This window comes from Salmo salar, chromosome 01, assembly GCF_965601325.2.
Source record: "Salmo salar chromosome 01, fSalSal1, whole genome shotgun sequence".
NCBI lineage: Eukaryota > Metazoa > Chordata > Actinopteri > Salmoniformes > Salmonidae > Salmo > Salmo salar.
This window is the reverse complement of record NC_138291.1, coordinates 68,146,963-68,163,811: the sequence shown is the minus strand read 5'-3', so window position 1 is coordinate 68,163,811 and position 16,849 is coordinate 68,146,963. Positions and strand designations below refer to the sequence as shown.

At 41.9% G+C, this 16,849-nt stretch overlaps 1 protein-coding gene across 1 annotated transcript in view; it reads right to left on the bottom strand.

Moving 5' to 3' along the window:
• Positions 1–1,036: 1,036 nt before the first annotated feature.
• LOC106607527 (serine protease HTRA1A) overlaps positions 1,037–16,849 on the bottom strand; it is a 38,580-nt gene continuing 22,767 nt past the window's right edge. Inside the window, exons 4-9 of the mRNA XM_014204562.3 lie at positions 8,960–9,154; positions 8,847–8,879; positions 8,502–8,616; positions 3,181–3,238; positions 2,832–2,927; positions 1,037–1,675 (exon numbers count right to left, since the gene is read on the bottom strand). Coding sequence (XP_014060037.1) covers positions 1,507–1,675; positions 2,832–2,927; positions 3,181–3,238; positions 8,502–8,616; positions 8,847–8,879; positions 8,960–9,154 — 666 coding nt within the window. The 3' untranslated portion in view covers positions 1,037–1,506. The remainder of the gene's footprint in view (positions 1,676–2,831; positions 2,928–3,180; positions 3,239–8,501; positions 8,617–8,846; positions 8,880–8,959; positions 9,155–16,849) is intronic.

Here is a 16,849-nt window from a genome sequence, read left to right as displayed (position 1 = left end):
GTTATTCATCCACTGAAATCAGTTAGAATCTAGGCCTACACCAACTGAAATCCAGCATTTTGGGGATAATATAGGGCAATTTTTTCACCTTAATTTATTCGACATAAAAAATATGAATATTAATTTCTCAAAACTCTTATTTTTTTACATATTGTTTGGAACAATATACTCTTCAAACACATCAAATTTCCAGAGTGGGCTCTCTGGTACTTTTAATAACATACCAATAACATACCAATTTTACACATAGAAATGTACATTACAGGTCATTAACGAATCACAGTCCTCTTTTAGGATTGCACATTCTGAAAATCACCAGCAGAGGGAGTTCTCTTTGAATCCATTTTCCCATTCACTCTATTGGTGCTCATAAAATTGATCAGAGCTTCAGAATTAGCAGAGCCCACTCTGTGAATTTGATGTACTTGTAGAGTATGTTGTTCCAAACAGTAAGTCTTAAAATGAACAAAATCTAAATCTACTTTTGAGATATTAATATTTCTAATGTTGAATAAATCAATGGGAAATGTTTTAGTTCAGAATCTAGACATACTATAGGGAGTATAATCACACTAAGATGTTGTCTGTATCGTTTACGGTGTGTTCATGTGTCTCATCTGTAGGACCTTGTCTGGATCACGTATGGACCATTATCCCCTCTGTGAGGTCAGCCTACAGAGCCCCTCGCTCAACTGCCACAGCAGGCCAGTATCAAACCCTTATGGAGGCAGTAAAACTAAATAAAAAACAGCCCCACATCAATTTTATGTCCTCCTTGTGAGTGTGTGTGTGTGACTGTGTGTCATGGCTAAGCTCATACACATGCAAAGAAAATATTGTAAATCTAATCTGTCAGGGAGCAGTCCATCACAGTGTGTGTGTGTATGCTTGCGTGGGTGTATGTGTGCGTGTGAGTGAGAGAAAGAAAGCGATACAGAAAGAGAGGAGGTGGGGAGAGAAAGTGCTTGAAAAAGATTGTGATAGTTGAGATCTTCAGATTGATCCTTTCATCTCCAACATCAAAGTTACCATCATAAAACACTTAAGACTTTATTCTCTTCCCCGTAAATGTCATCGACAAATACACCATAAAACTACAGTACTTAGAATAGGAATTTAGAAAAAAATTATTGCACAACTCGCTCAGAGCTGCTCTCTACATTGTTTTACATTGCCATGGTGGGCCTCCATCTGAACAATCAGTCAGTATAAAAATACACAGAACAAACAGGTCAAAACAGGTCAACTAGCTAGTGTTTAACAGTAAACATTAGTAGAAGCGTACAATAATAAAAGTGTAATACACATGGATGAGGAAGTACAACTCTGCTGAGATGCTCTATACGATCGTTCCTTTTCAAGGCGGAGTCTTAACCTGATCAGGTGCATGGTGCCACAAAGCCCTAAAGGCCACAGATTCTCCATGGGGCGCGATTAAACACACATGTCCATATAAGGTCCATTGGTGATGCTAATGGGCATCAGCTCATGGGTGGGGCTGGGTGGTCAGGGGTCGATCTCCATGGGAACGATGGTGATGATGACGTCCTCGTTACTACGGCGCACCACCACCTGCAGCGTGGCGTCCTTCTTGATGATGGTGCTGACGTCGGTTGCAGAGGAAATCCGCTGGCCGTTGATGGAGATGATGACATCATGCTCCTTCAGACCGCCACTAAGAGAGGAGGAACACAACAGAATGAGAACTACAGCAGCACACATGCTGGATAGAACGGTTAGCTATAATAATAAGATTGTTATTTCAAGGTATAGATTCATGATTGCTGTTTATTGCACCTACATTCAGCTAGGAATGGATTCCATTGGCCGGGTTGCATTTATATTTCTTGTTAGAAGGTAAATATAGTTCGCACATTATTTGATGCCTTCATTTGTAGTGCAGGACAAATGTGTTAGAATGAACTGAAATTAACTGTAGCAGGTAGCCAAGCGGTTAAGAGCGTTTGGCCAGTAAAGGTCGCTGGTTCGAATCCCTGAGCCGGCTAGGTGAAAAATCGGCCGATGTGCCCTTGAGCAAGGCACTTAACCCTAATTGTTCCTGTAAGTGGCTCTGGATAAGAGTCTGCTAAATGACAACATATATGTATCCTTCATCCGGACCACAATAATTAGTCAGGGGAAAGTGCTTTGTGCAACACACTCCCACAGACCAAACACACCCAGAATAGAAATCTAGTAAAACCAAATTACACAAAGACTGGAGTGGTTCCCAGAAGTGATATCAAAGCCTCCACTTTCACACAGCTACTCTCCCACCATCTCTGACAATACTTCCACATTCCCCTCATTGTACTCAGGCAAACAGGACTAACACTTACACCACCAATGAGACACAGAAGGCCTATGATAAGAACTAGGGCAGGGTGAGAGGGACCAGGATAACCACAGCAAACCCCTTGCTACTTGAGGGATGAATGGAATAGCTGACCTCAGCGTCTCTCCAACCACAACCCTTCTCTGGTAGAACAGTGGTCACCAGAACTGATCACACTGGATGTGGGAGGGGAGGATTTTTGAGTGGGTGAACAAGCAATGTTTTACTAAGGGGGGTTGTGTGTGTCTGTGTGTATGCATTTTCACATGAAAACGGGTGAGAGAGTGTGTGTGAATGTAAGTGGGTTTTTGTGGGAAGAGTTGGGCGTTGATGGTCTATATACATTTGAAACGTGTACATACATTGGAAAGAGCCAAAGACAATACCCCTGAGCACATAAAAAGTCAGACAACTTGTCCTCACACTCATAAGAAACTCATATTATTGGTGAGATGGAGTGTGTTTGTACTTTCTTTCCCTGTTAGTTTGTACTTACGCTGCGGCCGGCGTTTTGGAGATCACCTCCATGACGTACGCTCCAGAGGTGATATCAGGGAAGTCTTTGTGTCGCACCTTTAGCTCCTTGGTCAACCTAGAGAGTGAAGGGGAAGAAATTAAGCAACCCATTAGGAAAAAGTGCTTAGTTGTCTGTATCCAACTGAAATGCCGTTCACCAGGCCCAGTTCAAATATGTTATTTTTGACAGCTTTGGATAACTACATTCTCCAGTTTAGTGCACACTTTCACAGTCTCAAGCCTTTCAATTGTATTTATCAGGAGTTGACAAAAGAAAACATCCCATCTTTTTCATTACAAATATGACCAGATAATGAGGATCTACTTACGCTGGAGTGAGTGTCATCATCCTCACACCAATGTATCTCTTCTTTGTCCCAGCTCTTCCTAAGGAAACACAATAATAATAAGAAAAAAAAATCAGGAAGAGGGCAGCTCTTTAATCATATGCAAAAGGGGTTTCCTTTTGACTTGAAGAATATCTGGGTTATTCTGAGGCTGGGTCAAATCAAATGTTATTTGTCACATGCTTCGTAAACAAGTGTGGACATACAGTGAAATGTTTACTTCTGGGCCCTTTCCAACAATGCAGAGAGAAAGAAAATAGAGAAATAATAGAAAAGAAAAACGTCATACTAAAGGTAACAATAGATACACAATCAGTAATGATAACTTGGCTATATACAAGGGGTACCAGTACTGAGTCGATTTGCAGGGGTACGAGGTAATTGAGGTAGATATGTACATATAACTAGGAATAAAGTGACAGATAATAAACAGTAGCAGCAGCGTATGTGATGAGTCAAAAACGTTAGTGCAAAAAGGGTCAATGCAGATAGTCCGTGTAGCTATTTGGCAAACTGTTTAACTATTTAGCAGTCTTGTGACTTGGGAGTAGAAGCTGTTCAAGGCCCTGTTCGTTCCAGACTTGGTGCATCGGTACCACTTGCCGTGCGGTAGCAGAGAGAACAGTCTATGACTTGGGTGGCTGGAGCCTGAAATGTTTTTGTCCCTTCCTCTGACACCGCCTGGTATATATAGGTCCTGGATGGCAGGGAGCTCGGCCCCAGTGATGTACAAGCAGTTGCCATACCTCCCTATAGGCTGTCTCATCGTTGTCGGTGATCAGGCCTACTGTACCACCGTCGTGTCGTCTGTAAACTTAATGATGGTGTTGGCGTGGCCTCCCACAACTGCGTGTGTGGCCACGCAGTCGTGGGTGAACAAGGAGTACAGGAGGGACTATGCATGCACCCCTGAGGGGCACCCGTGTTGAGGGTCAGCGTAGCAGATGTGTTGTTGCCTACCCTCACCACCTGGTGGCGTCCCATCAGGAAGTCCAGGATCCAGTTGCAGAGGGAGGTGTTCAGTCCCAGGGTCCTTAGTGATGAGCTAGGAGGGCACTATGATGTTGAAAACTAGAGCTGTAATCAATGAACAGCATTCTCACATCGGTGTTCCTTTTGTCCAAGTGAGAAAGGGCTGTGTGGAGCAGTGTCATCATTAGGCCTGGGCTGCTGGGGCTCCAGCCCGAGATGTTTTTGGTCCAGACCCAAACTTTTTTATTTTTCAGTCTGATATGAGTTATATACTGCACTAGGCAGTAGGAGGCACTGCAATAAGCCTTTTGTGTCACAGTGCCTGTTGTGATTGGTCAAGATTTCACAACACAGTGGACTGCTCATGTCCCTTGACCCCTTGCCCACCCTTATAGCACTGGTTAGATGTCAATGTCATCACTCAGCAAAACGCATGTCACTCAGTCAGAGTTTTCAGCATAGCACAGAGCGAATATGGATATTTTGAACTTCTTCCGAAAGAGAGGCAAAAAAAGTGAGCTGGTTGAAATCAGCAATGAATGAGGTGGAGCGGACAGAACAGCCAGACAGTCAAACTGCAGCAGATTTAGCCACATGTTTGTGCAGGGTTGGTGGTAGCTAACTAGCTAGTCTCCTTTAGCGTAAGGGCTGGCTAATGCTAACAAGCTAGCGTTAGCGCTCAGCATCCTAAAGCTATTGGGTGTCATTCAGAGTTATTTAACAGTATATTTAGTGAATGGGCAAGCAAAGGATGTCGATATAAGTCGTATTAGGACAAGTGTTTATTTACTGCGAGTGTATTTGATGGGTTTCGTATCTGTAGCTAGCTTGGCTGGCTAGCCACTTCGGTAGCTATTGGTTGGCTAGCTAGCTGAGACCGAAGAGATGAGAACATTTTTCTGACTGAAGCACATACAGTATCTGTGGACTGAAGCTCAACTTTACTACAACGTTATATTTAACCTTTTATTGCAGTGGGCTAAATCAGGGTCGCACAGAGTGTTTCTTGGTAGTCTAATCTAATCTACTTTGAAACAAAAGTATATACCTCACACACATGGTTATGGGCTTCAAAAAGAAGACACCTGTACCATGTCAGATATAGAATTGAAATGTATTCAATTTTGAGTTTGCATCCTAATATTACACGTTATACACATAGCAGAATAATGAAATATAACAAAACCATTTGACATAGAAACACTGGATTTTGGGCTGTTAAAAAAATATATGTTTATTAATTATGAAATTATGAAAAATATTAATAACATCCCACTCATGAGGCCACTAGAGGGCACTTTGGTTATTCGACTGCAGGAAAGGCTACCCCTGTTGAAAATGAGCAATGTTGAGCTGGTAGAACTGACTAAATTAAATGAATCACAGAGGTCTTATAACCTATTCCATTCTAAAGGTAAACATGCTTGCCTCATGTCTGTTATTTCCATATAGACTATGTAACTATTTGTAAGAAACTGCCCATTATTAAATTGGTGAAATTATTTAATTTAGCTTTTATTTGTATTACTTTTTTTATTCATTTAGCTACTTACTTTTACTATTGTTGCTGCATTGCCGAGAGGTTAACCTGCAAGAAAGCATTGTACTCCACATGTATGTGACAAGAAAACTAACTTGAACTTGAAAGGGAATGGGGAGGGCAGCCAGAAAGAGAGGGGGAAAGATGACCAGCTTTGTGGTTAGATTGTAGGTGAACAAAATATTGAAAATACATAGGCCCTTAAGTTGTGTCCTCAAATGTTACGCAATCTACTAAAAATCTTACATTAGCTAGTAGAACTGACAAGGTCTTATAACTTATTCCATTCTACAGGTATTTTTGGGGGCTCATGTCTCTTTATATTCATATACCCTAGGGCAGGGATGGGCAACTTTGATGGTTGTGGGGCCACAAAAAAATCATATGGGGCTGCAGTTGCTTGCAGTTCTGCATACCCACATTGGAGTTCTTTGTGCTATTGTGAAAACACTTGAATTTTTCGTTTACAGTTGAGTTGCCCTGGTCCTGTCAGTATACAGTAACTTTAAAGGCAACTGCCCCTATAAACCAACTTCTCATTTAGAAAACAGCTTATGTGGCATTTATATGAGTCAGAAACGTTTATTCTACTGTCAAAATTGACTAAAAACTGTAAATAGGATAATTTTGGTAATAAAGTCAGTCTCATCCAAAACAGAGTTTTGTGAGACTTGTGGTCGGTCGTGACTGCATAAATGATGGTTGGGTTTGTTTTAATCCCTCCTACATGCCCACAGCTGGCAGCACACAAGTAATCATCAATTCGGAGTGCAGCTGCACACGGCCTGATCTTAATGACTGTGGTAAATTTGGGTTGACTTTGGATATCCCTATGGGGCTAGTTAGGGACAATCGTTTAATTACAAAATGTAATGGGACAACATGTTAAAATTCCAATAGCTCCAAATATCAATTACTTAAAAACCTCAAACCAACTATACATTTCAGAAATTCATACATAAATATGGAAATGAGAAAAAATGAAAAGGTGTGCAACATGAAAATATTGTCTCATTTACATTGTCATTTATTGATGGTCCCTAACTTGCCCGAGAGATAGGCTATCCAAATTCAGTCATGTTGTACACCAGCCGGCTGAAGCTAATTGGCTAAATAATTTGGCTAACTCTTCCCACCAGCGAACACACACAGGAGACACCCACATCAAACCACACCCCGAAATCAACTCACATCTGAATTCAGTCATGGCCGCTAGCATTTCTTAATAAACAACATCTATAATACAGTTGCCCTTTAAAACTAACTAATGACATGCTGCACCTCTGCCTTGAGACCTTTCTGATGAGGCAGACAAGAAAAAAAAAGCGATGTAAAGAAAGCGATGTAGAGAGGCAGAGGAGGGGTGAGCACACAGTAGACAGTATCACTTAAAGCTGCTCTATGGATTCTAATTACGACACAGTTTGTGTGTGTGTGTGTGTGTGTGTGTGTGTGTGTGTGTGTGTGTGTGTGTGTGTGTGTGTGTGTGTGTGTCTCCCTCTCAGTTTATGTTTGAAGTTGTTGAGTGGTTTTTGGCAATACACTGTAGATGTATGTGTTCCAGAGTAGAGAGTGTTCCAGAGTAGAGACCCCCACAGTAGCAACTGTAATTGAGTACTGGCAGTGTCTGCTATGGCAGGTAGGAAGGTAAAATTTACCTGAACATTTCCTAAGCTCTCAATGTTCTAATCTCTCAGTGTTCGTGTCAAAATGTGCCAAATTCATGCATTTAGCTGTTGAAATTCCATTCTTTGAGGGCCAGGGAAGAATGCTCCTGGACGCCCCTATTGGCTTTGGGCTAAGCCCCGAATGTCTTCAAATCCAAGAAATGCCCCTGGTGTAGAGTGCAATAGAGATTGGTGATCTGTGGATCTTTTTTTGCGAATTGGATTGGGTCCAGTGTGTCTGGGATGATGGTGTTGATGTGAGCCATGGGATATGCTTAGTTATAATGGGGTCTGTTGTCTGTAAGTGTTTATGGTTATCCTCAAAACATGGCTAACATGCTGACCAGACCGGACACGTCGCGTGCGCGATCGTCGCAAAATAAATTTAGAAATCCATGTTATTCAATTATTGCACCCACACTGCTTGCGCGCGCCAACGAGTGTCTGCGATGCCAAGTGCTAAAATAGAACTCCTTTCTATTTCTGACGCAGATCGCGCTGCAAGTCCTGCCTCTCCCATCTCCTCATTGGTTTATAGAAGCAGGTACCCACGTGCCATCTCCTCATTGGTTATACCCACGTGGGTGATTGAAAGACAAAATGTTTTGCCGGTTGTCGTGGAAATACTATGAAAGTGTAGATGTCAATCACCATATAAATTCAAAGATGAAAAAGCCTGGAAGGAGCAGAGATGACTAGAAACGATTCGGTTGGCCGTTTTATGTGTGGATTAATTGTCGGAGTAGAGAACCTTCTGCATTTCAGGTAAAATAACAACTCAATGTTTATATCCCAGGACAAATTAACTAGCAACAGCAAGCTAGCTAAATAGGACAAATTTGCTAGCTAAATAGGACAAATTAGCTAGCAAATGCAAGCTAACTAGCTAAATTGCCATACATGTTTAATGCTTTTCGACCTGTCCCCAAATTAATGTAATTGGTTCAGAGTTTGTTTTGATATTTTAACCTCGTGTCGTGATCGCGTTTGGTGTAGGGGGACAAAATAAATGTATGCACAATGGCGCTCGCAGCTGGTTTAGGTTCCGCGTAAACAGGACCATACACTAGGGGGACATATTTAGATGTTACACCCAGGATGATTATAAGGATACAACGTCCTACCTCGGGACTGTCTGTCGTAGGATTCAGTCAGGAACTCTCTGATCTTATCGGAGGGAATGGCGAAAGAAATACCAGCTGTCACTTTCAGAGTGTTGATCCCGATCACCTCACCATCCTACAATAACACCGTCAATAATGAAGTCAATAATACAATCATCCAACAACAATATAGTCAATTTAGTGTCTGAAAACCACACATAGTGACACACTAATAACACTGTAACACAATCACACATTTGCATACAGTTTCAAACTACAATGTGTCATCATGCAGACACAGTGTCTGCCTTCTATTAGACATGTAGAACTACTGTTTAACTGTCAATAAACAAAGAGTATTCTCACCAGATTCACCAGAGGGCCTCCTGAATTACCATACTGTCAACAAAAAAAGGACATCACTTCAGTTCTCAGTTCACAATCCTTTGGGATGTGTGTGCATGTGTTCACAGACTCACATTGATAATAGCGTCTGTCTGAATGTATTCCATTTCAGAGTTGCGTAGGCCCAACTCCTTGCCCCCTCGTTGGGTTGTGCTGACTATTCCTGTGGTAACTGTGTTCTGGAGTGAGAAGGGGCTTCCGATGGCCACCACAAACTCCCCAGGCCTCAGGTCTGACGAAAGCCCCAACATCAGCACAGGAAGCTTGATCTGTAGGGTGGACAAGTTAGGGAGGGCATATTTATTTACAGCATTAATATTTACAGTGAACCTAAAGTCCTTCAAGCACAATTCCATAGACCCTTCCAATTCTTCTCACTGTATGGTCAGTCCACCCCCTCAACAGTGCATCTATTTTATAAGTGACTACTGGCCAGTACCTCATGAAACAGTACAAATCCATTTATGTTAAACTCTGGAACCACAGACTCCATGGCTAGGCAACCATGACAAGCCAGAGACAGTGCCTAGACAGACAGAGGGTATATTTATCCAGCCACAGTTTCTCTCTGCATGAAATAATTTCCATTCCGTCCAGTCATAGCCAATGAGTGTATGGTCCTAGCCGAAGCGTGCCCACCATGAATTCCCTGACAACAACACCATCTTGAGACCTTTCCCATTTGTTCCCTGTATCCATTTTGTTTACCCTGGGTTATAAATAGAGTCACAGTGTGGGAAGCTAAGGTAACTGAGACTGACTGGCCAACAAGCCAAAGATCTGTATGCAAACACCAAAACACGCCCTGTAGTCAACTACCCAGGCGTATTCATATTGCCATCATGAAATGTGATAACACTACACTTCCCTTTCCAATATAGTGTATACACTAGGTTATTACATGTTGATTGGCATCCCTACACAACATTAGAGCCACTTTTTACTGCTGACCGTTGCCTACAATAGCTGAATAGGTCTACAAATAGTATTAATCCATAAAAATGGATATCAATTATAAGACGCCATTTTAGCTTGCGGGAACTCAATGCGAACTTGGACCCTGAGTTGTAGCGTAAGTATTAATAGAAGATGACAGTGAGAAGATGAGAGTGCGTAACTGAGGAGGGGAACTTTTCACATCCCCCAATCCCACCTTCTCTTCCTCCCCCCTCTCATTCCCTTCATCCAGACATGACACCAGAATAGCAGTATGTGACTCCCCACCCTCACACTCACACATACACACGAACAAACACACACACATGTTTGTTTTACTATTCTTGTGGGGACCAAACAACTGATTCCCATTCAAAATCCTATTTTGCCTAAACCCTAAACCTAACCTTAACCTAACCTTAACCTCAAACCCTAAACCGAACCATTATTCGAACCCTTACCCTAATTGTAACCCTAAACCTAACCCCTAAGCCTAAAATAGCATTTTTCCTTGTGGGGACCGGCGAAATGTCCCCACTTGTCTGAATTTTCCTTGTTTTGTTGTCCTTGTGAGGAAATACACACACACACACACACACACACACACACACACACACACACACACACACACACACACACACACACACACACACACACACACACACACACACACACACACACACACACCGCCCTTACCCCGATCAGGGTGAGGGGATAACCAGATGGAGGTAGAAAAGGCACATGGTGGCAAGAGAAAGTCAGGTGAGTCTTAGTCACTGAGACAGCCAGGACTGGTTGTCTGCCAGCCGCTTGCTGTGGTGATAGTGGTAATAACAGCGTGAATGACGAAAACACATCTTGACACACACCTGTACATATCCATCTGCTTACACACAATGCTGACACTGTCTTGAGGGCGGTACAGTCATGCTTACACACATCCACTCAAACTGTGAATGCCTAGACTAGCTGATATGAGCCCTTTGAGGGTGTGAGTGTCTATGTGTGAATAGGCATAAAGGAAACGTTAAATGCAGTGACTCTTCATGTGTGAGGAGTGTTAGTCTAGCTATCACCTACTAACCACTTGCAGCTACTTTTTGTCCTTGTGGATTCCGTGTCGTATACTGTATATGTAATTTCGGTGGTCCTGACTTTCTCTTGACCATACGTGACTCACCAGGTTATTTTGAACCATGGGCTGGTCTTAATGCCTTAACACTCATCCCCCAACATTTACCACACTACAGTGTGTGGTGATGAAGATAATAAAAGTCCTGGACTGAGAAGCTTCCGTACTGTTCTTGCCGGACAGCCTGTAGTGAGTCAGAACCAAGTATATCAGCATTCAGTCACTAGCGGGTGAGGGCGCAGAAGCCAACTGCGCAGAGAGTTTTTTCATGGTCCTAGTTCTTGCCGGATTTAGCTACCAACAGTTTTTACACACAAAGAGGTGGTTAAAGGTAGAAGACGAGGAGCAGGAAACCCTCTCCTGCATTGGCCGTCCCTAACATCACGCGAGATGCTTTCAGTTAAATGCACTAATACCTGGTCCTCAATCTCAAGTTAAAACTTTGAATTTAAATTTCAACCACTCTATTCTTAAAAAATTAATGTTTTCCAAGCTCTCAATTGCTTCATAAATAACTGAGAATGGCACAATTTCAGATTTGAATAGAGGCTGAGACAGTGACAGAGACAGTATACTTCAACAGGAAAGCCAGTATTTACTAACAGCCATCCAGAAAAAGTATGGCATGACAGGGGCACTTAGAAGTCGTGGTATCATTCCAGATATTCATATATTCATCATCTCAACCATCTCTAGAAAATTGTACTGTACATCTAGAGTGTCTGCTATGGCAGGGGGTGGAAGGACCGACAGGGAAAATGCCTCCTTTGTTGCCATAGACAAGCCTTTGTTTCATATTACAGCTTCGACAGTTTGGAATCGCTTTTAAAACCTACTACCGTAATTTCCGGACTATTAAGCGCACCTGAATATAAGCCGCACCCACTGAATTAAAAAACATATATTATTTTGAACATAAATAAGCCGCACATGTCTATAAGCCGCAGGTGCCTACCGGTACATTGAAACAAATGAACTTTACACAGGCTTTAACGAAACACGGCTTGTAACAAAAAATAAAAAATGAGCAGTAAGCTTTAGTTGTCTTTTTGCACTGAGTCAATTCCACACGCTGCTGTTTCCAACGTCTTATCATCGACTCATTAAGACCAAGCTCCCGTGCAGCAGCTCTATTTCCTTTTCCAACAGCCAGATCAATCGCCTTCAACTTGAAAGCTGCATCATATGAATTTCTCCGTGTCTTTGCCATGATGAGGGTGACAAAATGATTACCGTAATCAGAATGATGGGAAGTTTGAGAGCGCTCGATTTAATCTAAATAGTAAACAAAAAAGTTGTTTGACCTTAACCCGTTCGGCAATTTCATTGGTCTAATGAAAGCTTCATGCCGCAAAAAACTGAGCACGTCACAGAATGTTTTTTTGGAGAGAAAAAAATCGAAAGCGGGAAAAATCCATATATTAGCCGTGTCATTGTTTAAGCCGCGAGGTTCAAAGCCTGGGAAAAAAGTTGCGGCTTATAGTCCGGAATTTACGGTACATTAACTCCTATTTTATGACTTGAGCCTAGGTGCAAACTTATTTTGTCAAGCTTCATGCTGTGATGGACTGTCGCTAATAGTTTAAAAGGCACACGTAAATATGTAAAAACGGGTTAATTTTACTTAACACAGGAAATTCACAACTGACACCAACACAGCTGGCACCCGTTAGTTCAAAGAGACATGCCAGTGAAATACACACACCCTTTGTTTGGTGATTAAACCTATTACAACGTCTACGGTTTTTACTGTGGTCACTACTGTGTTCTTCCTATAGGGGAATTCAAGGCAGTAGGTATTATGTTATCTTTGTAGCACTGTGCTACCATGCAGAGATAACTGTAGATATCATGGGGAGGACTAGCAAGTGGTGTGACTGTTCGTGTGTGTACAGTACTTTGGCTACACATTAACTTTTAGCCCAAGGGTTGTGCCACAGTGAATAAAGAGGAGCGTGATCCGACATGCTCACACCTGTAGAACCATCAGCTCTGGGGATCAGCATTGGCTGAGGGGTGGCAGAAACGTACGTGTGAGCTCAACATAACAGCTAGTTTCAGGGAAAGAGTTACGCACACACCCAAATATATCACAGGAGCTGGGAAAAGTCTATGTCATAAGAAAAATAAATGTCCCTTCCCTCACTGATTGCTAGCCATCTTAACAATATTTAATAGCATAGGCTAGTTAATATAAACAACTTTCAACCATACTGGCTAAGCTAACCTTCACTGATATCGGACAGAAAAACAATATGGTGCACACATTGTTGTAAATATCACAGCCAACATAACAGCAAACACATGGCCAAAAGCTCCATTCCTTCAGCATAGTTTACAGACACCCTGGATGACTGGATGGCATCTCACTGACGGGCGGCTAGACGCCACACACTTTTGATCTCTAGGCCATGCAGACCTGACGAGATGCGGTTGGGATGTTTGGGTCTCTCTTCCCTGCATCACTGGCTTGGAAAACAACCACCTACAAACTAGGCCAAGTCTGCAGCATGGAACATAAGAGCAAGGCCGGTCGGCTTTCCTTGGCCCTCGTCTGCACATGCTGCATTCAAATGGTTGAGAACGATTCTGGGAGAGCGAGTGAAATGGAGGATGAGACGAGGATGTGATTCATTTCCCCTCTGCTTCTTTCCAGAAGGACACCACTTTTTCCACAAGATGAGGAGCAGAGCATGTCCTGGATGTCTCCTAAACCAATAAGAGCCCTGGTCTGGTCTAGCCAGCGCCAGTCATCCTAGCAGACGTCTGGGAGGTGGACTACATGGGGAGCTTACAGACTAACATTGTGGTAGGGGACTGAGAAACAATGCATTTAGTGATGATGATGTGGCGTCCTGTTGACATGACTTCCTCAGTTTTCATTGGCACTGCCCAAATTGAGGACATCGTCAGTGAACTATTGTGTATGAGAGACAAGTTATGCAGTGAGTTGATAGGGTTAACAAGCTGCTCCTTCCCCTACATGATGACCTCTCTCAATATCGTCCCAGCGCTACATCACAGAGAACTCATTAGCCTCACCTAGCTTTCCAGACATATGGAACTGTTTCCCTCTCTTCCTCTCTCTCTTCATCCCACTCTCTTTCTGTCAGAAAGGAGTATAGCACTTTTTCCTTTTCTCCTTTCCATCCTCTGAAGTCCCAGCTGCTGCAGACAGACTAATGTCTTCCCCAGAGACGGGGTACACCACACCACAACCCAGGAACGGACCAACCCAGCCACCAATAAACTCTGCTTCTCATGGAGCACCGAGGGGAAAGAGAGGGTATTCTACATCCAAAAAGTACATTTTCAAAGCTCACGTGTGATTGATTCTTTCTCAGTGGGCTTATATGCACTACAAAGTTTGACAATAGTAACCCCTACTCATAATGACTCCCACTTGAAGCAAGAGAGATAGGGAGAGTGAGGAAAAGAGGGAAAGAGATGAATACTTAAGAGTACAGACCTGAAGCACTGAGGACAAAACTGTGACGACTGACTATATTTTCCCTTACATTTCAAATTAAGAAATTCTAACTTTCCCTTTATTTTCCCGTCTAATTATCTCCCTCCCTCTCTCATCCTCTAATTTCTCTTTCACTGACTCTCTCCATCTCTATTCGACTCTTTCCCTCACAAACACCCTCCCCTACCCCATGTATCATTAGCTGGGATGTGCTGTCTCCCATGGAACTGGGTAGACACTGTCTCACATAGAAGGGACAACTGGGGCAAAGATTTCAACAGCTGGCTCAACAAATTGAGCCATTTTGTGACTAAACGTAAAAAAAATACGAAATTATATTCCCAAACAAAGATAAATGACATAAAACACAATGGAAAAAGACTTTGGAGTACCTTAAACGATGTCATAGGCAGAATACCTTCAATGGAGATTAATTGGGTTATGGGTTATCGATAACAAACCTTTTGATATTGCCAATCATTTTAATGATTATTTCACTAGTAAAGTGGAAAAACTCAAAAGTGAAATGACAACATTGAACAGTGAACAAACATATTTTTGTATAAAATATCTAATAATGAAAGAGAAGGATGGCTATTTTGAATTTGGTCAAGTTAGTGTGGGAGAGGTGGAAAAACTACTATTATCCATAAATAATGATAAGCCACCAGGTATAGACAACCTTGATGGGAAACTATTGAGAATGGTAGCACACTGTACGTGCCACTCCTATTTGCTATATCTTTAACCAAAGCCTAAAGGAGTGTGGGTGCCCACAGGCGTGGAAGGAAGCAAGAGTAATTCACTGCCTAAAAATAGTAAAGCACACTTTGCTGGCTCTAACAGTCGACCAATCAGTTTTCTGCCTGTTCTTAGTAAATTGATGGAGAGGATTGTTTGACCAAATATAATTATATTTTTCAGAGAACAAGTTAACTACTGACTTTCAGCATGCATACAGAGAAGGGTATTCAACGTGTACTGCACTGACTCAGATGACAGATGATTGGTTAAAATAAATGGATATTAAGATGATAGTTGGAGCTGTATTGTTAGATTTCAGTGCAGCCTTTGTTATTGATCCTAAATTGTTATTGAAAAAAACTTCACATCACCTGCCATCACATGTTTGGAGAGTTATTTATTCAATATAACCCACAGAGTGTTCCTCAACGGAAGCTTCTCTAACATCAGATATCTACAGTGCCATATCCTCCAGGGCAGTTGCCTTGGGCCGTTACTTTTCTCTATTTTTACAAATGATTTGCGACTGATCTTACATTAAGCTAGAATGACTATGTATGCTGATGATTCCACACTCTACACGTCAGCAACAAAGCCAGTGAGCTCACTGAGATTCTAATACAGAGCTACAGTCAGTATCAGAATAGGTGAACTGGTCCTAAATTCATCTAAAACTAAAAGCATCGTATTCGGTTCAAAACATTCTAACACCTAAACCTCAACTGGAGTTGTACATAAAGGGTGTGATCATTGAGCAAGCTAAACTCCTAGGTATAACATTGGATTGTCAATTTTATTTGACCTTTATTTAAGAGTTGGAAGTCAATTGTGTGCCGCCCTATGGGACTCCCAATCACGGCTGGTTGTGATACAGCCTGGATTCGAACCAGGGTGTCTGTAGTGACGCCTCTAGCACTGAAATGCAGTGCCTTAGACCGCTGCGCCACTCGGGAGCCCAAATGATCATATTCAAGTTATATTGACAAAGTTGATCTGAAGAAGGGGAGGGATATGTCTATTATAAAAATAAGTCCTGTGTTTTTGACACAAAAATCAACTGTACTAGTTATTAAGGCTCTGGTCCCATCTTGATTACTGGCTGGTAATATGGTCCAATGCAGCAAAGAAAGACATCGCAAAGCTGCAGCTGGCTCAAAACAGCAGCAGGCCTTTCCATTAACTGCACATACAGAACTAACATCAACAACATGCATGCAAGTCTTTTCTGGTTGAGGGTTGACGAGAGATTAACGGCTTCTCTTCTAGTTTTTATGATAAATATTACTGTGACTTAAATTCCAGATTGTCTGCATAATCAAACAACATTCAGCTCAAACACCCATACATACCCCACAATACATACCACCAGGGGTCTCTTCACAGTCCCCATGTTCAAAACGCGTTCATGGCACGATGCAGAGCTATCATCGCATGGAACTCCCTTTCACCTCCAATTACTCAAGCAAACAGCAAAATTACCTTTAAAAACGGATTAAATAATAACTCCTGGAACCTCTGGGGCTGTGAGGACACACACACAAACAGACACACTCTAACACACAAATATATATATATATATATATATATATATATATATATATATATATATATATATATATATATATATATATATATATATATATATATATTTGTATTGTTTATTCTTTTTGTTGTTGTATTGTT